The sequence below is a fragment of the Macrobrachium rosenbergii genome, chromosome 3 (assembly GCF_040412425.1).
Source record: "Macrobrachium rosenbergii isolate ZJJX-2024 chromosome 3, ASM4041242v1, whole genome shotgun sequence".
Lineage (NCBI taxonomy): Eukaryota > Metazoa > Arthropoda > Malacostraca > Decapoda > Palaemonidae > Macrobrachium > Macrobrachium rosenbergii.
In genome coordinates, this window is record NC_089743.1 from 25,122,944 (window position 1) to 25,146,814 (window position 23,871).

The 23,871-nt window shown below is 36.8% G+C and overlaps 1 protein-coding gene across 6 annotated transcripts in view; it reads left to right on the top strand.

The window, feature by feature from the left end:
• The window catches only part of LOC136853418 (enolase-phosphatase E1-like), a 150,977-nt gene that overhangs the window by 118,983 nt on the left and 8,123 nt on the right, over nucleotides 1-23,871 (top strand). For 4 of the 6 annotated variants that reach the window (XM_067128967.1, XM_067128955.1, XM_067128984.1 and 1 more), the window contains exon 2: nucleotides 3,702-5,126. The exons of 1 other annotated variant lie outside the window; for it this stretch is intronic. In XM_067128967.1, coding sequence (XP_066985068.1) covers nucleotides 5,123-5,126 — 4 coding nt within the window. In that variant the 5' untranslated portion in view covers nucleotides 3,702-5,122. Of the gene's footprint in view, nucleotides 1-3,701; nucleotides 5,127-22,103; nucleotides 22,214-23,871 lie in introns of those variants that run through there. One more of the 6 variants, XM_067128944.1, reaches the window with a different exon arrangement.

Sequence of the window (23,871 nt, forward strand, 5' to 3'; positions counted from 1 at the left end):
GTAGTGCTGTCAGTGCACTTCACGTGGTGCACTGTAGGCATTGATTAAGGGTCTTTACGGTGTCCCTTCGGCCCCTAGCTGCAACCTCTCTCATTTCTTTTATTGTACCTTCATTCGTATTCTCTTTCTTCCATCTGACTTTCCATCCTCTAAAAATCGTTTCCTACTGCAATTGAGACGTTTTACTCCTGTTACACCTTGCAACCTTCCTTATTGACTGTCAATTTCTCTTTCAGCGCTGAATAACCTCATAGGTCCCAGCGCTTTGCCTTTAGCCTAAATTCTATATTGTATTCTATTCTATCATCATCTCTTTCGACTTTCGCCGGAGAGGGCCTTCGTGAAATTCTACCAATAATACCTTTCTTTCATGTGCTTTACCTTCCACAAATCCTCTTTATCTCCAGTATCCCTCTCATAGTTCTTATCCATGAAGGCCTGGGTTTTCTCCCTTTGATTCACGTCCAAGCCATGTCCATTTCCGCTTCCTCATTACAGCTACATACAGAACTCTTGTAGTTTCTAAGTCTGTTCTGCAGTCTCTGAAAACTTTATCTCAAATCGACAAAACTTTTTCGATATAATGTCATGTCATACCAGGATTAACGCCCGTACAGCAATACAGACATATTAAGACTAATGTATAATCTTATTTTCGTGTGCAGTTCAGTATTTGATTTCCAGATCTTATTCAGCCTGAACATTGTTTGATTTTGTCTTCTTTGAACTTTGACTAAATTCCAACTCAAGAGAACCTTTACTGGATATCTTTGTTCCTAAATATTTGAAAGATTCAGCCTCATTAACCCTTTCTGTATCTCACTTTGTTTCGTCCCTATGTCTAAAATCTGGTTTTGTTGTTTTATTTAGAGTCCCGCCTCTCTAGATATATGATGCATTCTATTAATCAAGCATTTTAAGTTTTGTGATGGGTTACGCATCATCTGTGTATTCTGAATGTCGAGTTTGTACTGTTACTCAGATCAGAACCTTTCTTATCTCCAACCACTTACTGATTATCAAATCTATGAGGAGGGCAAATTGTTTACTGCATATTTATTTGACAAGACTCTTCAACATTAACTTTACATCTACTTTACTGGATAAGTTCAGTTAGCTCTACACAATAAACGGTAATGTCATTGCGATGCAAGTCCTTCCGTAATGTTGGTTTGTCGATGCTGCCAAATGTGTCTGAGGAGAAATAATTTAAACTGCAATGGTCTGTGCAACTCCATGCTGCTAAGCAAAGCCTTTTTTTCCATAAAATGAGTAGGTCTCAGATCAAAGTGCCTAATGATAGTGTTCTTACAAGCCAGGAATTTATTTTCATGAGTGAGTTCCATTTTAAAGAAATCCATAGCAAACAAAAATAGTATGTAATAATTAGTTTTTCGTATTTAGAGGTGCATTTATCCGGTAAAAATCTATTAAACATCAGCGTGGTTAATTTTCAATTAGGTCTATCAAAGCTTTACAAATAATATGATTGTCATTCTTATAGCGTTTATTTGAGCAATTCTGTTTTTCTGCTTGGGGTGAATCTAGCATATATGTATAGGACTTTTAAGGAATATTGATTGGTTATGACAAACGTTTTATGAACTGTCCCATTTCCTTTTTACGTGTATACAGATTATGTCCTTGCTAATTCCGGCCTGTGTTGTCGTTGGAAGGAGGCTTGATTGAAGGCGAAAATCTCTCTCTCTCTCTCTCTCTCTCTCTCTCTCTCTCTCTCTCTCTCTCTCTCTCTCTTTTCTAACGTCGTTATATCGTTTGATTCATGATTGCGGGTGGGGAATGTGGCATTGAAATTGCTGGCTTTGTATTGCCCTTATCCAATTACTCCTCGTTCTCTTCATTGCTTCGATTTTTTGCCGTGTTGGGAAGTGGGTGGTATGATTGACTTCACGTGGAGGAGAAACGATTGGTATTTTGACGTTTTTGACTTGTTTAGTCTCAAGGTATTAAGAGGGTTAAGGTACAGGCAAAAGACTCTTTGGTTCATACTTTTATACTGGTTAACAAATGTGGCGATCAAAGTCCGTAACTTTCTGGTATTTCAAGTAGCTATATTTTTTCAGGGAAATTCAAGTAATGCGGAATATTTTCATATTTAAATAGCTGTTTGTATGATTTATGTTAATGAGGAATTCCCGTTCATCTCGTATAGATTGTTTCTATGTAACCTTGCATTTATTTTCCCACGTAGATATCAACATCGCATCTACTTTTTAAAACATGAGTTGTCAGTGACTTCTATCTCGTTTTTATATGAAGCCACTAACCCACTCCTTTGTCGAATTTCTATGCAATCTGTCCATTGTTACTTTGCTTTGAATATCTGTTGCCTCATGGCATATCTAAATTTGGTCTGGCCGATAAGCAATGAATGTTTTGACTAGGCCGGCTGACCTTGGCGGTGACGTCTTGCCTCAGGATTCTTTTTTGCAAGCGAATACAGTCGCTGGTGTGTCGTGGCAGATACAAGTGACAATACATTGTCCTTTCTAGAATTATACAGATGTTCGTCAGTTATGTTTCTACCGTTCTCAATATTATATATATATATATATATATATATATATATATATATATATATATATATATATATATATATATATATATATATATATATATATATATATATATATATATATATATATATATATATATATATATATATATTAAACTTACAACACCATTACATATGCCTTCCCCTCCTAAACACACACACACACACACACACACACACATATATACATATATATATATATATATATATATATATATATATATATATATATATATACATATATATATATATATACATATATATATATACATACATACATACATACTGTATATAATACATCAGAGAGGGAGAGAAGTGGTTTTTTGCGTGTAATCAGACCTACTTGGTTAAAAGCGAATCGTTGTCTTGGTAACTGACCTTAATAGGCTGAATCTTATATGAATCAAGATTGTGCTATACTAAAATGTAGTCATTTGCAGTAATTGGAGGACCATTTTAACAATTTACTTGATAATTTTTTCCATTTTTGCATTTATTCCACTATGGAAAATGTGCCATAATCAGGATGACCTTGCCGTCATCCGAAGTAAAGTTCGCATCTTATTCTTGTGAAAATTGTTTATTTGCTTGAGTTAAACAAGTTAACCTCTTGGAGCTTTTAAGGAGGCTATTTTAATGAGTTTCTCACATGTCTGAAAGTCTCTCTCTCTCTCTCTCTCTCTCTCTCTCTCTCTCTCTCTCTCTCTCTCTCTCTCTCTCTCTCTCTCCCTCCTCTCTCTCTCTCTCGTTTTTTCAATACTGTTATCACCAGGTTGTTTTGACGATGAGGCATACATGGTGTAAGAACTCTCTTAATGGGTTGCAGTAGCGTGAGCATATTATTTCTTTTTATAATTGTTTTACGGTACCGTATTATGCTTATTATATGGAATAATTTAACGAACAATGTTTCATGTAATACAGTTTTACATTTTGTATGCATTACCCTCTCGTTTATATGTTTGGTAGAGTAGAGAAGTAAATTGTTGAAAACGTATGGTAAATTCAATATGCATATCTGTGCTCTTCGAGGTAAAGTGTATTACTTGTGCGTGGTATCCAGTGGAAAACGATAACTGTAGATTGTTTTACTTCATATTTTGTTATATTTTTTTGTTACTTACAGGCAGCCACTCCGAAAGACTCGGTTTGCAAGGAGTCACTTGAGGCTACAGTGAAAAACGAGTGCGAAATGATTAATAGTTTATTGGTGGTGGGGAAGGTTTGGATAATCTCGTAAGTGATGCCAAACAAGGGAAAAAATTGAATAAATCGTACTGAAGGCCTTTCGACCGGAAGGATGGTTTTCGTCTTATGTTATGGAAGGAATGAATAATTAAGGGTTCCTTATTACGTTGACTTCAGGGTTTCATGCCTGCAGTTATTTAGACTGGCTGCGTTTCAGCGAAAGGACTTGAAATGTGTGAAATTTGAATGCTACAGTTTTCTGAAGTGCCCGTGAGCTCAACGAAAATAACTGAGAACTTTGGTTGTTCACCAAGTCAAATTTAAGCAAAACTAAAGATTTTAGACCAAAGTTGATTATAACGTGTGATGGAAATCATTCCACAGCCATGTGAACATTGACGACTAAAGCTCCAGAAGCAACAGAAAACTAAAACACGAAGTGAAACGAGAAAGAATGACTTTGGAGTGAACGCCGCTCGTCGACTCTTTGAACGTCCGTACGACCTCTGGATCTTGGATTTCGAGAGGATCCAGTTGCAAAGCGAGCAGTCTCTTTTTTTTCCTCCTGGAAGAAATCGAGATAGATCTCTCCTGGCTTTTTTCGACCCCGAGAGCTTCCGTGAACTCCTGCACTCCTCTTACAGTAGATAGCACTGTAAAAATCAACAGCAGCAGCTCTTGATAGCGGATCGTCCTCTACAAGCCAATCGCTCACCTCGGGATTTTGAGTGAAGGGGTATCAAGAGGAGGCAACTGGCCTAGAAACAGCAGTGACCTGAAGAGAGGGAGCCACTGGTCTCTACGTACTTTATTTCTCTGTTTATATCTTTGTTTCTACTCTACTCTAAGACGAGGAAAACTCTTTTCAAACCCTGTAGTGTTTTGCTACCTATCTACCAGTTGTCTTGACCTTTCAATTTATCTGACTTATTTTGCTGACCTCTTCTGTTTTCCATCTTTTCTTATCACTCTAGTACATTAAGATCACTCCTTCTCACACATTCCATCCTACAGCCTTTTCTACACTTGATGTAATCCTATATTTGTATATACATCTCGGTCCTCTAACTAAACTTGCTTGTCATTCAGAACATACAGCCCCTCGCTTCTCATCCTGCTTAATCCTCTTTTATCCCTTCTGACATGCCCTTCTTCTCTCCTCATCTCTCATATCCCATGTAGGAGTTTTTTCTTAGACTTTTTCTTCCTTCGCATCTGGCCCACTCCCCCCTCCTTCTCTCCCTGTGTCTTAGAGAGCATCAGGGTTTTCTTTCTGTCTGAGTCTTCCCACAATTTTTCATCATTCTCTCTCTCGTGATTCCCGTCTCTTTCTCCCACAACGTTCGCCCCTCCGCCGCGATGAGTAAGTTGATAAAAATAATCTTCTTGAAAGTTCTGTTGCTAAGGTATGTTCAGGTGACTTAAAAACGAAGTGCGGTATCCTCCCAGAATGCTGACGCTAAGGGGGAGAAAAAGAGAGCGCCCTTGGAACATCACCCTTATTGTGGGTTGACCCTTTGAGGGCTTCCTTTCGGTTGGTGGTACGTTTATTGGATCAAGTTCCACTGTTGAAGCTTCATCCCCATCACCTCCATAGCCTTTTCTAAGTAATAGATGTAACCTACCTCCCCCCCCCCAACACCTCTCCAACACACACTCGTTTTCGACCTTGAATTCATGTTGGGCTTTAACCTCCTGTTGCTTGTGTTTAGGGTTGACCATAGCATTGTCTTGTTCAGAAAACAGGACACTCCCACTTAGGTGGGTAATCGTATTTTCAAGGTTCTCACACAGTTTTTGATTGCAGCTCTTTCAGTTGAGCTATTTTTTCTGATGACTAAAGACTTGTCTTCTGATTTTGATCCATGGTGAGGAATCGTATCTTGACTGTGGGATTTGATGTGAAGACTAGTCAGTTGTTGATAAATGCAAAGTGTTCTTCAGTATACTAACTCGTTTATCGTTAACACTTTATAACGGATTCATGAAACTTTCTACGATATGTCCAGTATTAAGGTGCTTCTCTATGACCAATCGTTACTCTGTGCCGTTAATGCATTGTAACTGTGCTATCAACAGGCTGTAAGAGACTTAACTTTCTGATTATGATTTTATGGGTTTTCTTCGTTTTTTTCAGCAGTTTTTCCTGCAGTCAGAGGGTGTTTTTATTGAAACTTTCTCATGAATTGTTGCTTGAAACAATAGACATTCGGTGATGAATAAATCCATTATTTCTCTCTCTCTAACACACACACACACACACACACACACAAGTCGTAGTACTAGTAGGTCGTCTGTAATGCTGACAAGATAATCTCATTTAGTCAATGGTAGGCCGTTTTGACATTGTCCTGTCATAAGCTAAAAATTTTCTTCTTTGTTTTGGTTTGCTACAGATATTTATTCCTGACTTTTAGTAAAATATGTGATGCATCGATTTAGTAGATTTAAATCGTTATTGTTAAGATAATTGTTGTTTTGTTTCAAAATATTTTACTATTTAATGAAGTTCTTATCTTGTGCTACGTTATTTTCTCTCAATTACAGCCCCCGAGACTTAATATAGTCAGTACTTAGAATGCTTTGGACTGTGATTCTTTTTTTGATGTATTCGGTTCAGCTTCATTTAAACCCAGTTTATAAGATATGTAAAAAAATGTTGACGGTTAAAGTTGTCAAAGCTTGATATATTTGAGGAAGACGTAAAAGTGTGTGATTGCCATGTTAAATTAATGATTAAATTAACTGTTTCTAATGATATACCTTGACCCATAGTGTTAGAGCACTACTTATTGATTCGTGTAAGCATTATTAATTGATTTGTATTATTCATGTACTGCAGTATAATGCTTACTTCAAAACTTGTTTTAAGAAGTGTGTCGTTTTCCCCTAAAATAGAGGCGTGGCTTCAGGGATAATAACCGCCAGTTGTTACGCATATCGCGTAGAGAGATAGGAGGCTGTTAACCATTTTTACATTACATAACTGTCTGAAATTCGTGTCATTATGACTGCACCTTAGTTTTTCCTCATAGAATTTTGGAAGCAAGCATACGAAAAGGAGTGAATCGAGGTAAATTTTGTTCCATTGAATAAAATCATGAGCAGTTGTTTCGACAAAAGCCTCGAATCATCAGCAGAACCTTTGTGACCCGACATTACACAACAATTAAGCCTGTAGGAGATAACACCAACCATTATCGAATCTGAGACCAAGAACCTTGAGACCAGTAAACCAGAAACCGGGAATACCAGTCAGATAAACCGGATTGTATTATGTCTTCCTGGTGAGATTCAACCCTGTACCACAAATGAAAAGGATTTTGTTAGGATGAAATTAAATAGAAACATATTTTAACTCCTTTATTTCCCGACATATTTTGGTACAAAATTTTCTGATTGTCGATTTTGATTCAAGTTTCGCTAGCCCAGTAATTGTACCGAAATGATTTATGAAATTGGAAACCGCAAATTGAATCATTACGAAATATATTGGAAAAGTACATATGCTGTAATTGACCTTGACTCCTTTTGTTGAATTTCAGCTCTATTTCTTTAAATGCAGGTGTAAAGTATACATTTCAGGGCTATATAATACATACATATACAGTATGTATATATATATATATAGGTGGAAAAAATTGTATAATTCTTTTTGTTTTATTTTTTTTCGCACTATTTAGGTTTTTCAAAGGGGTTGACGCTTTTGACCTGTGACTTAGATAATGACATGTTGTGGATATTTTATTAGTGTTTTTCAAGGTATAATTCATCGATTCTTTGGACACTCATTATTATTCGTATCTCTTTCATATGCAGGTTTTTTTTCTTTGTAAATAATAACTTCAACCCTCAACCGATGTAGGCTATCGAGACACCGTTCATACCTCCGCAATTAATAATTAAATATTGCTTCTGTATCGTGGCTTGTTACCACGCTCTCCTGCTCTCATATCATAGAACATATAACATTCCCTTAGTATCTCTCTCTCTCTCTCTCTCTCTCTCTCTCTCTCTCTCTCTCTCTCTCTCTCTCTCTCTCTCTGTCGAAGGATGTCATATTTTTATTGTGCTTTTTAATTGGCATTGATTTTTATGATAAATCTTAATTTATATATTAAAACATCGAGCAAAAAAACCTTATGAAAGAAGCTACTGTCTCGTTGAAGGATAAATTGCCTTGAATAGAAGTATTGGAGCATGAAATCTAATTAGACTTCTTATCTCGCTCAAATCGGTTACCCTATATGGACCTTAGTTGCAGTATATACCGACCAAGGATGTAAACTTTTTGCAAGCTACTTTGGTTATTCTTGCTTGTTACAAACTATGTGAAATGGAGTCCGTTGAATTTACTGGTGTTGACTTTGAGCTCAAGTGGTTCGGTATACTGGTTTCGAGCCATCGTAGACCACACACATTCATCTTCACACACGTTCACATCCAATGTAGTCTAATGAGTAGATTGTAGGTCTCCTTTGGCAAATGAGTACTCACATTGCCTTTGCAGAGGTTGGGATAGATTAAGGTCAGCTAATTGACAGACTTCATCAGTGAAGAACTTGGGTGAGAAATGAAAATGAGGTGGGTCCTGGGTCAAACATAGTCGCTAGTTGCAGCAACCGGTCAAATCCTTTCTCGAGAGTGATGGCCTTGTGTGTGCTTCTTATTGAGGGAAGATTTTGTGTTCGTTAATGAAATGTTCCATTGTTGAAAATCCGTAAACTGAAAACAGAAAAATAATTGAAGTGTCTCCCTCTCTTTTTTTTTTATACGCGTGATTACAGTGAAAGGAAGAGGTTAATGCAAGATTACATGGGGAATGTCACATCCTCAATTTAAAGATAGCCTGGCCGGAGAACAAGGGAGGCATCGGGATGGTTCTGTTGGGTGACTTGGGATGAGAGGAACCTCTGAAAGGCTACTTTTCCTTACGGAGTTTGGGAGAGAAAGAGTCGGAGCACATTAGCCAAATAGATGGCTAATAGACAGAGTGTATGATAATGTGATGACACTCATAATGGCGTGTAAGACTAAGACATACCAAGTTGTTTTCTGTTCAGATACGCCGTACATTTTACTGCTCTGGTTTTCCTCAAAGAGAAGGGGAGATGTTAATTTCTAAGGGGTTGCGCTTGGTAATCATGACAATAACCTACGACCGGCGGTAAGATTCAATTCACTAGTTCAACAAAGAAGGGTGCAAATACATTTCTTATTCTATCACGAAACATCGGTATGAAAATCGGAGATCAAAGATTAATTTTATAGATACAACAGATTGAATAAAAAGATGAAGTTACCGAAGCTAAGAATGAAATAGAGTGAAATAACGTCGAAGAATCGCCCCAAGTGCAAGTAAACCAGGAGGGCGTTGTCGCAACTCCTTTCGTGCTGAGCGTCATTTTAAGCCTAATAGGCTGGCTCGCTCTGTCTCATCATCTATACATTCATATTAATATATATATATATATATATATATATATATATATATATATATATATATATATATATATATATACATATACATATATATATATATTGTATATATTTATATGTGTATGTATGTATTGCAGTACAGTACTTTGTATATTGAAGCGAGATGCACAGGCATGCATATAATGCGTGTGTGAATCACATATGCCTTCATAAACGTTAATTACAAGTTCGTAGCTCCAATTGACGTCATCTCTTGCGGGTTACTTTGCTTAACTAAATTTATTTTTTACTAAAACGCAATGATGCACACGTACGCATAGTACACTACGACTTTGCAAAGTAGACGAGATATTTTTAACATATGTCTAGGCTTTTTACTACGCCACTCATATTCGAAATTGGATTTAGTGTAATCTTAAATTTATGCAAGTGTCTTTTTATTATATTTTAATGTAAACTATTGTCACAAAAATTTGCTTTCATGTTGCTTAATTAGGTTATTTTCATTAAAATGTTATGTAGGTATAGCTTTGCATCATGGAATTTAACTGTAGTTCATATATAACTTTGTAAGTTTGCTGTGATTCAGATATGACACAAGCGCTTAACTTAACGTTGCCCAGCGCCACCAAGACCTTTCTCTTAACAAACGCAACAAAGGACTTGGCACTCGAGGGCATGTGCCACTGACACCTTGTTGTTGAAGTGATGGTTTCCCCGTTGACATGTCATGCGAATCGCTCTCACACGCAATTGAATGCATTTTGTCATACAAAGAAACGGGCTTTTATGTTGTGAACCGAGCCAATCCAATAGGCTAAGGGGGATTTCATTCATGTTGCGAGAGAGAGAGAGAGAGAGAGAGAGAGAGAGAACAGTGCAAGTTTTATATACTTATTGTGCTTGAGGTCTATTTCCTTGTTTTCTAGACTGATATGATATTCATGAAGAAGAGCGGCAGCGAAGTTCCCCAGAATAAAGAGCGCATTTATGTGTGTGGTGAAGCGCTTCGGAGAAGTTTGGAGAGAGTTCTGAGTCTAGTTGTGGATACTTGACGTTGACGTGTTCATGGAAAGTGCCTTTTGCAAAGTTGCCAGTTACGTCTAATGGAATTTTGTTCGCTTTCTCAAATTCTGAGTTGATGAGTTTATTACCATGGAATACATTCAGAGGTTTGGTAAATCATTTTCTCTGCTGGTAACATTGCAGATTTAGTCTTTGGGCTTAGAGTGAATCTGTCGTTTTGGGAGAATTTGATTTTAGAACTATAAAAGCGAGGTAATGTTCCAATAGTCTAGCCAGTGGAGCTGTCAGCTCTTGGCGCTTGAATGCCCTTCTCTGTTCTTTGTGCATGTATGTTTATAAAGATGATTAAACTAGTCTAGAAGGGTGGGGTAAGCATTATCCCAAAACTCTTAGCTCTTGGCTTCCCTGTCTCGCTTTTGTGTTCTTCACGTACTACATTCAGTGCATTCAAGTCGACTATAATAGCCTTCCGTGTGAGGTGTTTGATCAACAGTTTTACTTGGTTGTGTGCTTTGGTCATTGCACCTGATATGTAAATCTTAAGTCTCTCTCTCTCTCTCTCTCTCTGCTTTGACGTTAAATTGGTTAAAAGAGCTTTATTTTAATCGTCTTGAAATTTCATACGCGCACACACACACACTATATATACTGTATATATATATATATATATATATATATATATATATATATATATATATATATATATATATATATATATATATATATATATATATATATATATATATATATATCACACGTACCTGGCATTATCTTGCTGATCATTCATGTTTCCATGTTTGTTTAAATGTCCAAACAAGTGAAACGACAGTCGCTTCATGACCTTTCCAATGTGTCCAATAGAGTGGATATACGGCAGTTGGTATGTCACAAGAGTTGCAGGAGGCTCCGTTTGATTAGCCAAACGGAAGTTGGAGCTCCTGAAGCTGGGTTTTGATTGGTAGACCCCATCGTTCTCATCTGCTGCATCTTTATCCTCATTAATATCTTTATACTTGTCGTTCTGAGGTGATGAAGGGCGTGCTTTTTTCTTTATTTGATTTTTTGTCTCATTTTTTTCTTCCTGGTAATTTTTTATATTTTTTTATTTTCGCGTGTTTTTGTCTTATCTGCATTTCTTTTACATTTTGCGAATTGTAATATAGTTGGGGTTAGGGCAGTCGTACACTGCATCATTTCTATTTATTTTCCCATTATTTCTTATAGTTTTGTAGTAGTTTATAAATAATAGTTAATTTTTTTTTTTTTTTTTTGCAAATGTTGGATTTTGTCGTCAAGCAATTGAAAATTCGTCATTGCCGGCGAGGCTTTGTTGACATTTAATAAGCGCGCAAAAAAAAAAAAAGAAAGAAACTACCGCAAGACATCTTAGTATTCAACATTTTGGGAATGCAGCACGTGCATGAAAGCCTGACCTCCCCTGGACATCCCTCGTGGGATTGCCTTCGTTTCCTTCTTGGAAAGAGGCATGGCAGTAGTTATTTTGGGTCGTGACTCTTGTTGGCTCCAGCTGTAAAAGTTTCGTCTTTTTTGCTTTGGATTTCAAGTCGTATTTTTTCCGTATTCAGAACACTAGACCGTTTGCAGTTCAGTTTTTTTTTTTTCCAGATTGCTTTTTACCTTTAAGGGGGTATGGCGTTAGGAGGCGTTAGTTTTCCGGTTTCTTGAAATTATTATTATTATTATTATTATTATTATTACTATTGTTATTCACTTTTAAGATGGCCACTGAGCAAGCTCTTGCAATCTTTTTAATTCTTACATTGTGGAGTTTTATCATTACTACTACACTAGAAGTAGTAGTAGTAGTACCAGTACTATTAGTAGTAGTAGCATTAGCAGTATTTTTATTAGACGCTTGCTTCGGAAATTTTGAAATCCCTGTTGCCCTTTTGGAACACCACCTCTGTCCGCCAGGCATGTTCATTCCTCGAAATCTTGGGGTTTCAAAACGTGACCTTGTAGTCAGTCAGATTTCTCTGCCCACTCACTCGAGAAGTGTAATTATTAGGTTGAAAATACAAGAAAGGGCTTATGGGCGTGAATGATGTAACCGAAGGACATGTGGTCATAAACCTGCAAAGCAGATTTCTTAGAATAAGACTGCGTTCATCATCGTATGCGTCCTCAGATAGCGGCGCCCTGTATTTTCTCGGTGAACTTTCATCATACACCACTTTCTTTTGTCATCATGTTCAAGTCAGGGCGACGCCAGATAAATTATAACCGTCCACTCAAGTCAAGGCATATGCAAGGTTGTAATTTATCTAAATGGTGCTTGAAAGTTGCTAGATTAGGCTAATTATCGGGTTTTGGTACAGGTGATGCGTTGAATTTGTCTATGAAATTTAAGCGTGAATTTTACATTGTGTTTAAGGTTTTAAGAGTCATTGACAATATAGCTTGTGGTGGTTCAATAATTTGTTATATTTTGCATAGATATATCTCGTCCCTTTTTTTTCCAAAGCGCCATTAATGTTGACTAGTTTAGTAAATTATCAGCCTTTAAAGATGTTTTATTTGATTTTTAGTTTCATATCTTTTCAACAGGAACGAGTTTGGTTTACTTGATAAATTTCACACATTTCTATGTAATAGAATCGCAACAAAGAAATCGATTCCGCATTACAAGGAAAGAAGACTTAAAGCAGCAGTGATTGATAGCAAGTCGGATTAATAACTGCGTAATCATTCATAAAGTGAGTTGATTGACATTGATTGATTGTGGCCTATGCTGAGCTGATTGTGGTATGGATCCGTATTATTATTTTGATGTATTATTATTATTGTATCCATACCGATAACATGACAGACGATCGAGACGGAAAGTCCGGACCACTGGGACGTTTCAGAAGCTCAGGCCAAGGACCACGGGACTTTCATCTGACATAATTAAATAGGGACCATTGGCGAGAGAGGCTGGCCCGGGCTGGACAATGACAATTCTAAACGTTGGCTATCGGTATCACAAAAAATATACGGATACAGAATACGTTATATATACTGTAGGACTATTTTGACCTTATTAGTCTTTTAATGAAAGGCATAACGCCCCTCGTCGTCGCAGTTGCGAAATGTCAATGTTTAGAAAAGCGCATTACATTGCAGTTCTTGGGAATTAATTGTGTGTAACTATCCTTTTCCTTCTTCCATAAGCAAACCATTGAAAGCACAGTGGCTGAATTCAAGACCGTTTTCTTTTCGTTCAGTAAGCTTAGTCATCTTTTTATTTCATCAAAGCGCTTGCAAAAGGAGCAGACTTGAATGACTGTACGGCTTGATTTTCTACAAACAGTAAGAAAACGACCATGCACAGAGCCTCCATACCGTGAATCCGAAATCCACATTCCCATGTGTGTGTGGCTTCGCCACTGAGGGCTCCTAGTTACGTCGGTAGGTGGTGCCCTTGCCTGTGGTATGGAGTAATGGAGTTGACGGCCAAGGCAGTCACTGAGAAGATGGGAGACAGTGAGGACCTTGGTGAGGACCTCTTTCCATATTGGGTGGCAGATCATCCATTCCGTCTCCTTACATCCAGCTTTCCCATTATGCAGTAGTTTCTTCTTTGACGTTCACTTCATGTGACACATCTATCTTAACATGAAGTTATGTGGAAATCGCTTTCGCTACTCTTCCGGCTCCTTCCCTCTCGCTGTGCACAGATATGGGCTGTATATCGTACATCTCTCGCTCACAGTTACACTTCGTATGTAAGAGATCCGTAACGTTGGGTTCTTCACTGAATCAGAGCAGCATACTTGAAACGACTCTCTCTGGCCCCACGCATTTCATTATAATTGATTCGGAACACGATTTCAGTTTCTCCCTGATGATGCTAAGATAAATTAGCACAACTGAATATGGCAGCGATATACTCGTGTGTGTGTGTGTGTGTGTGTATATATATATATATATATATATATATATATATATATATATATATATATATATATATATATATATATATATATATATATATATATATATATATATATATATATAATATATATATATATATATACACACACACACACACGAGTATATCAAGCTGCCATATTCAGTTGTGCTAATTTATCTTAGCATCAGCAGGGAGAAACTGAAATCGTGTTCAAATCAATTATAATGAAATGCGTGGGCAGAGACAGTCGTTTCAAGTATGCTGCTCTGATTCAGTGAAGAACCCAACGTTACGGATCTCTTACATACGAAGTGTAACTGTGAGCGAGAGATGTACGATATACAGCTCATATCTGTGCACAGCGAGAGGGAAGGAGCGGGAAGAGGAGTGAAAGCGATTTCCACAAATCATAAATTTGTGTGCGTGTGTTGCAATCATAATGGGTCAGCAAGGCATGAATATCTTTTCAACAGGAAGATTCCTCAGGTATCCCAGCCTCACCAGCCCAGCACACGAAAATGAATTATCAAAAAACTGTCGTAGTTTTCTTCCCCAAGTGATGGAGATCACAAAGCCTTGAATGGCCGAATAAATCAAAAGAAGAAAACTACTTTGATGTGAGCAGCGTAATCAATTATTTTTATGGCTCGATACCCGTTTTTCTTTATTCTGTATATATGAACAGATTTCGCTTCCGAACCGACCATGGTAAACTCTAACACACGTAAAGTCTATTGTTGTGCTCTAGGGTTGTAAATCTTCCCGAATTTCATTTTATTTTCACTGCAGGAGAAAGTCGTTAAAAAATGAAGTAAAAGGAGAGTGAGGTCTTATAAACTTGAATCAATTTATGAGGCTTTCAGCAGAGGTGTTACGATACGGAAATGGCCCAGCTTCGTTCATAGCAACGCTTTTAGAGGTGTATTTTGTTGTCCAGAAGTAATTTTATGGATTAATTGCGAAGCTGTCTCGTGGATATGTATATTGTATGTCCGTGTTTACCTGCTGAGGGCCCTAAAGCGCGGTGGGTTCGATGACATCTTTCGCTGCCCATCCCCTGTCTGCCTGCCAGACTAGGACTGATCGTACTGCGCCGGCCAATACCTTTATAAGACTTCTGTATCATTTCCCAAGGGAGTAATATACCCAACTGGTATATAAAAATCTTCATTATTGTTGTATTAGATTTCGGGCTGTACGGAAAGTACGTATTGGAATGCTAACAGGAAATGTCGCGTTGTGATATGTTTACATAAAGTTTTGTAAGAGTAAGCATTGCGTTAACCATGAATTCGTTCGTGAGGTAGCTGAAGTCTCGTTATGACGGCGCCTTACCCTACGGGCGGCAGTTTCCCAAGGGTAAAGATTTCTGTGGGTAAGAGGGAAGTGTTATTGAAGCCTGGGAATCAGGGATGGCGAAATACTACTTGTTATGAATCTCTCTCAGATCTCAGCGAAAACAAAACCACGTGGTATCATTTTTCAGAATTGGACCTGTGCTGTAATCATCTCATTATTGAAGAAGACTTATTCGGTGTCAGTGACATTCGTAGTAACTATACATACTTTACATATAAAATCATGTATCCGTAATCATTCCTATATTCGGAACTTTGATTCTCACTTGTAACAAATATTCTGCAATCCGTTCCGAGTATCTCATATATTAAAACAAGTGAAACATTGGCCTTTGTGCTGGGTTCACGTTTACGGCCAGATCAAGGTCGCAGTACCCGTGCTGGGAATGTGGATAATATACACGTGTGTGTGTATGTATATATGTATATATATATATATATATATATATATATATATATATATATATATATATATATATATATATATATATATATATATATATATATATACACACACACGTGTATATTATCCTATTATATAGGCTATATATAGTTTATGATGTGCATGATTAATTTAAATTCAAATTTTCACAAGAATGAAATGCATACGTTTTAAGACACCCTGCAGTACTTAAATCATACGTACTACCAGCACTTGTAGAGTTGCTGATACCGTCTAAATCGTATGCGTGTACGTTAGTAAAATGAAAAATGCAATAAAGATTCTCGGTAACAAGGGGAAACCATTTTTAGTTTTCTGCAGAAGAAAACTATTGATATGGCTTTGTCTGTCCGTCCTCCCTCAGATCTTAAAAACGACTGAGTCTAGAGGGCTGCAAATTGTTATGCTGATCATCCACCCTCCAATCATCAGACATACCAAATTGCAGCCCTCTAGCCTCAGCATCTGGGGAGTAACTGTGCACTGCCCGGTCGTGGACTCTGACTAGTGGTTGTGGGTTGCATACTGCAGTACATCCAGTGTTTCATACAACATTATACGCTGTACAGAAAATTCGATTGTGCCGAAGAAACTTCGGTGCATGTTTTACTTGTTTTATTTAGGCTTCATTAAGTGCCTTGCGTCTCAACACATTTAGTCTACTTTGGCTTACGTTCATACATTATGCATGCTTATGTAAAAGCTCAGTTTATGTGTTATTTAAAAATCTTCTACAACAAAAACCTGAATTGCGGTTTCAGTGTTTGGTCATACAACAATCGAGTTCTTACTGACGCATCGATCTATCAATGTATCATAAAGTATAATAGCTCTAAACTTTCACATTTCTAAACTTTCCCATTTTACGGGCCATGACTCGTTTCCGTGAGAGAGAGAGAGAGAGAGAGAGAGAGAGAGAGAGAGAGTAGCGGGTGGCCGGATTTAAATCTCTTGATCTGGGTAAGAAATTACTAACGGTCGCATATCCTTTTGGTATGTATGGCATGTGCTGTATTGACAGATTGGACCTCTTTCTGGCCGAAGTGTTGTATGCAGACCTTACAGGCATACAGAGGCTACATCGAATATTTGTTTAGTATAAGTATGGAAAAATTTCATAACAGTAAGAGTTACATTTGTAACAGTGGTATGCCTTCATTATAAATGTAGGCTAAACTAAAGTTCGACAGGTTAATGTGAATTATGATAATGAGAGATTACTCTAAGGAAACCATCTACAGATAGACTTTTTGAATAGAAGTGGAGTGTGATAAGTGACAAAGGCAGAAATTATAGTAAGCTACGAAGTTCTAGCATTCAAGGAATTTAGTAATTTTAGTATTTCATACATATCCCATTGTGCTTTGTTGTTTACCTTATCGTGTTATTTTCGAAAATTTAGAAATCACATATTTAGAATGGTAGTTTCATTTGCAGTCGGGGAATGATAATTGCCGGATACATGAACAACAAAGATGATATTTCTCAACCTAAATGAGGTGGACGCTGTTCTCGCTTAAATGACGTGAAGACAAGTTTTCTCTGTGTGAGGCATGACTCATTGGGCCTGAGGCAAAGTGGAAATAATTTCATGTCTAGGCAAGCTGTCACTTTCCAGTTCTCCGAGGAAAGCAAGATTAACCATTGTTGTTGTTAACATCTGGTTCTGCGGTATACCTCGCGTTCCTTACGTAGCCACGAGTCTGAAGGAGAGCCGTCCGTTGAAATAATATGTTGTCGGCATAATGTCCCTGTTGATAAGTTGTTTATTATTTTTAATTGGTTTGCCATATATTGGTTAAGAAATCATTATCATCATAATGTTTAGTTATGAAAATGGATGTCTCTGTACTTCATACATAGAGGGATGTCTTTCTCTCTCCACAAATGCTGATAACTTGGTGCGTATCTCTTCAGACATTTCCAGCAAATGTATTATAGCCCTTCTGTACCGAATCTTGCGTGTATATTGACTCACTTCCTGTCATTGTCATGTCGCTTACAAAAGACGTATTGGGCAACACTTGCTTTACGTTTATGCTTCGAAACGAATGCATTGCGAATTACAATGAGAAGTGCAAAATCTGTGTGCGTTGGACTTTTCTCCTGTATCGTTACAACTACACATGCACTTGTAAGTACTTACGTATGCACGTACGTATGTATGTATGAGGAGGAACAAGACTGCTGAAGGCGTGATAAAATTGCGGACATTTTTTCTTATTAACTGTCGAACTTTAGGGAATTCGATGCATTTCGCATCATCAGGGTTAATTATCAATAAAAATCACAGAAATGAAATGAAACCGTGGGGGAACTAGGATTAGCAAGTCATTTTTTGCAAATGACGTTCAGATTTGTTTAATCTTTTCAGCGGTAGTTCTTTGATTACCTACAGTATAAGGGTTTTAGACATCTTTTGATCTGATAAATATGACGAAAATCTGGTATTACCTAAAAATAGTGGTAAAGAAATTAATTAGCTTAATAATTAACGTCTTTCGGGAAGAAATATCACAGGCTACTTTCAGTAACGATAGACCACGAGACTTTTTGAACGATCTGTGGTTTCTCCAGTCAGAATTGATTACTGTAAATACCAGACGGTGATATTATTTTCTTTTCTATTAACTTGAAAATATTGGGATCTGAGGAAGGCTGCAGGGCCCCTAATGCTATAAAAGGTAAAACCGGTTAACTTTCCTGCATAATAGTGAAGGCCGTTTCGTAGTGATAAGTATCACTAACGACTTCAGAAAATACGAACGAATAAAGGTTATGGGAGCCAAATTTTGAGAGCTATCAGAATGTTTTGCATGAAATGATACACATTCACTCCCTGTTGATCCCTAACCCCACTTTTCTCCCGTGTGCATCACCTCCCTCTCCCCCGTACCCTATTCCTTTTCCCAGTCCCCACTGATCGCTAACCTTTTGTTGTTGTTTGTTTGTTTAAGACAGCCATGTGGTGGCATGTGGCCTGCTCTTGCTCCTAGAGTGGTCCGTAAGAATCGCACATCGCAGCTGTTTACATGTTTTGAACATTTTAAAGTAGCCAATCATATCGTTCATGTGAAGACAGACGATCAAGGTATGACATGCAGGGTTTAATGATGGTTACGTGAAATTTCTGAAAACATCACGGCCGCCATATGTTGACAAAATTCTTATTTACTAGCGTTAAAAATATAAGTATTAATTGAGAAAATTTACCTTTTAAATTTCAATCACCGTTGCTTGTCAAATGAATGGCGATTTCCATGGTGATTACTCCAATTTAACTAAAATTTGAAACAAAGCAAATTCGTGTTTATTTTAGTCGTTTAAAAATGCTACGATGAAAAACACTAAATTATTTTCCTATAATTATAAGGTAGGTAAGAGCGTTTTCCGTTGAGAGGTGCCAGGTAGTGTTAAAACCAAATATTCCCAATGTGCGTGAACTATGTTCGTCTGAAAAACCATTAGGTTGCTGCTGCTCTGTAGTAGAGTGTGTTGATTAATTGTAAATACGTTATAAGAATACGTTACTAAGAATTTTAAGATTTGTAATTTTTATATGATGTATGAGGTCACAGATTTAGAATCGTTCGAGTAATGGTGACAAATCAAACTGTGCATCTAGGCCACATTCTTCTTTGAATCCTGTGAAGACCGTGAGATCTTATACCTTTTATACCCATAAACTACGAGTGTGCAGTAAAAAAAGAATAATTAATTATAGAATAAATTATAATTATTTGTAATGAATGAAGACACGGCTTTCATTTGATTGTATGGTGTCGACCAATAAGTACTGCTACCGTTTTTTTTATTTAAACTTATTGCGGGTAACTGTCGTTTTTTTTATATTTGTAAATAAATGTCGAAAGCGTTATAACTGTTTCATCCATTTTAAATCGTTGGAAGCCTAAATGTAGCATGCTGAAGGAACTTTCAATCTGTTGTGTCTGTTTTTCATCATTATTAATGTTGCTGTCGTTACAATTACTGAATTCTTTCCTGGTTTCAGGTAATTATTATCATATGAATATATTTCATTTCATTTGATACCGCCTGAAGTTAGGAAGCCATCTTTAAAAGCGAAAATTATGTCAAACGTCACTACTATTCTTATTTCTATAAATAACTAAACGTAATTGTCTTGTTAACAAGCACGACCATCTTTCCTCAAACCATATGAAAGAGTATTATAGCCAAGTCAGGTCTATTCTGACGTTTGTCCATTGCTAGTGCCCGTCTGAAACAAGTAAAAAAAATGACAGTTTGCATGATGTTTAATGACTCGAGCAAAAACCCTGATTTGTATAACACCTTTTCACGTGTGGTTTTCCTTACTGCCCAAAAGGCAACGAACATTCAAAGGAAGCTTCTCTGCCATATTTCGAAACTGGCGCGTTATCTGTTGACTTATTTGTTGGTAACATATGAGTTTCTTAGGGATAATTGTTAGAATAAAACCAAAATAAGCGAACTATGTTATGCTTACAGTACATAAGCTTCCTAAAAATTATGCATATTTCTTCCAAAAACATACGGAAGTCATTTATCAGCATACTGACAGTTCAATTACATGCATTGTCCAGACATGCAATTACATTGCCTTAAGAAGTGCGCGCAATCGTAATCATGCAAAATCAAGCATTAATAAAAAGGAAAGACATCAAAATATACGCACCAGTAGTAGTAATCGTAGTTATTTCAGTAAATCCAAAAATTATGATGTGGCAATTGATAACAAACACAAATCATTTGTGTGTGTATGTATATGTGTGTGTATATATATATATATATATATATATATATATATATATATATATATATATATATATATATATATATATATATATATATATTATATATATATATATATATATATATATATATATATATATATATATATATATATATATATATATATATATATATATATATATATATGTATATGTATTATGTAATAGCGCGTGAGAGAGAGAGACAGAGAGAGAGAATTTTTGAGGAATCTGCATATCTCGCCTCTCATTTTATGTATTCCAACTTTCTAGGTATTACTTAGTAGAATTAATATGGGAATGTTTAATTTATCGATCTTCATTCGGTTCTTGTGTATAGTTCGTGGACAAAAGAGGGTCTGGAATGTAAAATCATCTTGTAAATAAGCCCTACCAAGGGTGACTGGTAGCGCAGTCGACCTTGGCCGGAACTATTGTGAGTAACCGTTTGTCGGGGAGGAAATCTGTCCCACTGAGCGGTAACTTTTGGGAGGAAAGAATTGGTTATTTGGCGAAGTTCACAATCCGGTAGAATCTGCGTTTCCCACGATCCCGAGAGCCCCCACTTTACGTAGATCTCATTAGTACGCTGTTGTATATAAGAATACTTGTATATGTGTCTGAATCCAGTATTGTAGTAGTTTGGTTGAGAGAATATTAATGTCATTACCAGATACTTTTTTCCTCAAAAATTTGTTATAGCCTTGCCATATAAATTTCTGTGTTGATTTTTTTGTGAACGTCCCTTCTCAGATTTTCCACTCCTTGACGATATACTGTATATCATAAGGTTATCTGTCTTGCAAATAATAATGACATAGGACGGAATTCGAGAGAGAGAGAGAGTTTCAGCGAAAGACAAACACTATGGAATGCTATAGAGTATTAATGACGGTTAATGAGAAGTTTATTGTATTATCAAGCAGACAAAAATGAGTTGAAAATGAAGGAAATATTTGGTCCATGGGCAGTTTAAGTGCAAGATTTGACGTTGAGAGAGTAAATGTATTTGGAAAGGTGATTGTCTTTGCACAATACATTTTATATAAATGCATCTGTAAATTTTAATTGTACACAAAACACAACTTATAAATTTTTTTATTTAGAAGCGTCAAAGAGTTTTTGTTTTTAGAATAACGCAAAGTCGAATATCATTAAATCTGCAGCAACATTTATAATATAATAATAATAATGATAGGTACTTGATGCATAAAATCATGATGATCAGGACAGGCGTATTGCTTGCTATTATACTGTACTTCTGCGAGATGTTTAGGGAGGGAAAAGACCGAAAAAGGGGGTGTTCTTCTTACGTAGGACTTTGGTACACAAGAGTGACGTCATCGTTAAATAAGTAGGTCACCCAAGGCGAAGAGCTGTGGTGTTCAGGAAAGGGAATGCCAGTTCGGAGTGGAAGATCTTAGTGGGAAGCTGGCCAGGGAAGGCCATGCGGTAGTGTCATGGTATGTGACCGTTACCAGAGAAATTCTTCCGATGGTAAGGTTTCCGCAATTAAATTATTATTATTGTTATTATTACAACGACTTGCTAGAGTGGCCAGACGTGAAAGGATTTGAATTCTCAGTTTTAAGGATTTTAATTCTGTTTTCTATTTTTAATTTTTTTTTTTTTTTTTTTATGAATCTTGAAGCTTGTTCCTGTTTTGAAATTTTCCCCCCGTGGACATTCGATACAAATTGTAATGTTGTTCACGGAGGATTTGCGACTTATTGCAAAATTTTAAAAGGGGAATATTAAGTATAAAAGAGAGTTCATTGAAATATTTTTTTACTCTCTTAAGCTTTGTCGTGATCATCTCCATGATAGGCAAGGAACATTATGGAGCAGAACCCTGAATTATATATAGATAGGTACCACTTGCCATACTGTAAATGTTATCTTAATTTAACAGAGGCGTCATTTCAGATTTTTGTTGGGGGAGGGGGGCGGCAAAGACGGGTTGGGGAGCCAAATCAGCGGGGTTTTTCATTTTGAGCTATTTTGTGCTTTTTGAAGCACATAAAATAGATAGATATAATGTGATGACACATGTGGATTTCGGTAGGAATACTGGAAAACCAGCTGCTGTTACTTCTTGGGGGGTGAGTGGGGCCAAAGTTGAGGCTTGGGGAGGGCAATTTGAGTCTTGGGGGGGCAGTTGCCCCGCCCTAAATGACGCCCCTGATCTTAAAGAGACTTTGGGTGTAACTGTTTTTTTGGCAATTGTCAACTGCCAATTGAGTAACGTGCGCGCGTGTGTAGCAACGAATCGTCTCCCCAGCAGTAGATTATGAAGTGTCCCCAGCGATTCTCGCTAAAACTGAGCGTCTTCATAGCAGAAACTGAGACTTGTTGTTTGTATATTCGTAAAATAAAAACTGGGTATTTCAGAACACTGGTTTATTGCACTTAGGAAGGTGGCAGGTGTCAAAATCTTTATTTTATTTATTTTGTTGTAATGGAATACATAATATAAGGTTAGGCTAAGCGCTGAATGACCTATGAGGTCATTCAGTGCTGAAAGGAAAATTGAATCGAGAGTAAAGGAGTTTTAAAGGTAACTGGAAGACAACCTCGCAAGTGCAACATTGTAAGTAGAGGGTGGAAAGTAAGATGGAGGAAGGACAATACGAAGGAGGCATGGTAAAAGGAATGTAAGGGGTTGCAGCTAGGGGGCGAAGGGTCACTGCAAAGAACCTTAAGTAATGCCTACAGTGCACCGCATGAGGTGCACTGATGGCACTACCTCCCTACGGGGATTTCCTGTTGTGGCTAAGTATATATGCTCCCAGTTTGGAAAAGAAAGTCACTTGTTATACATTGTCATGTTATATATATATATATATATATATATATATATATATATATATATATATATATATATATATATATATATATATATATATGAGGACATTTAACTAAATATTGCAATAGTACATAGTGTGAGTTTAGATGGCTTGATCTGAGGAGATGTAAGGTGGTAGCTATAATTATTTAGTTGAAAATAGTTTATGACTTGGGAAACTTAAGAAGTTTGTGTACAAGTTAACAGTCAAGTGACAAATTTTATGAATTAACAGATGGATGTGGAAAGTTTCGTCTCGCTGTTCTCCAACATCTGCCGTTTGGTTAAAGGGATTTTTACTACAAAAAAA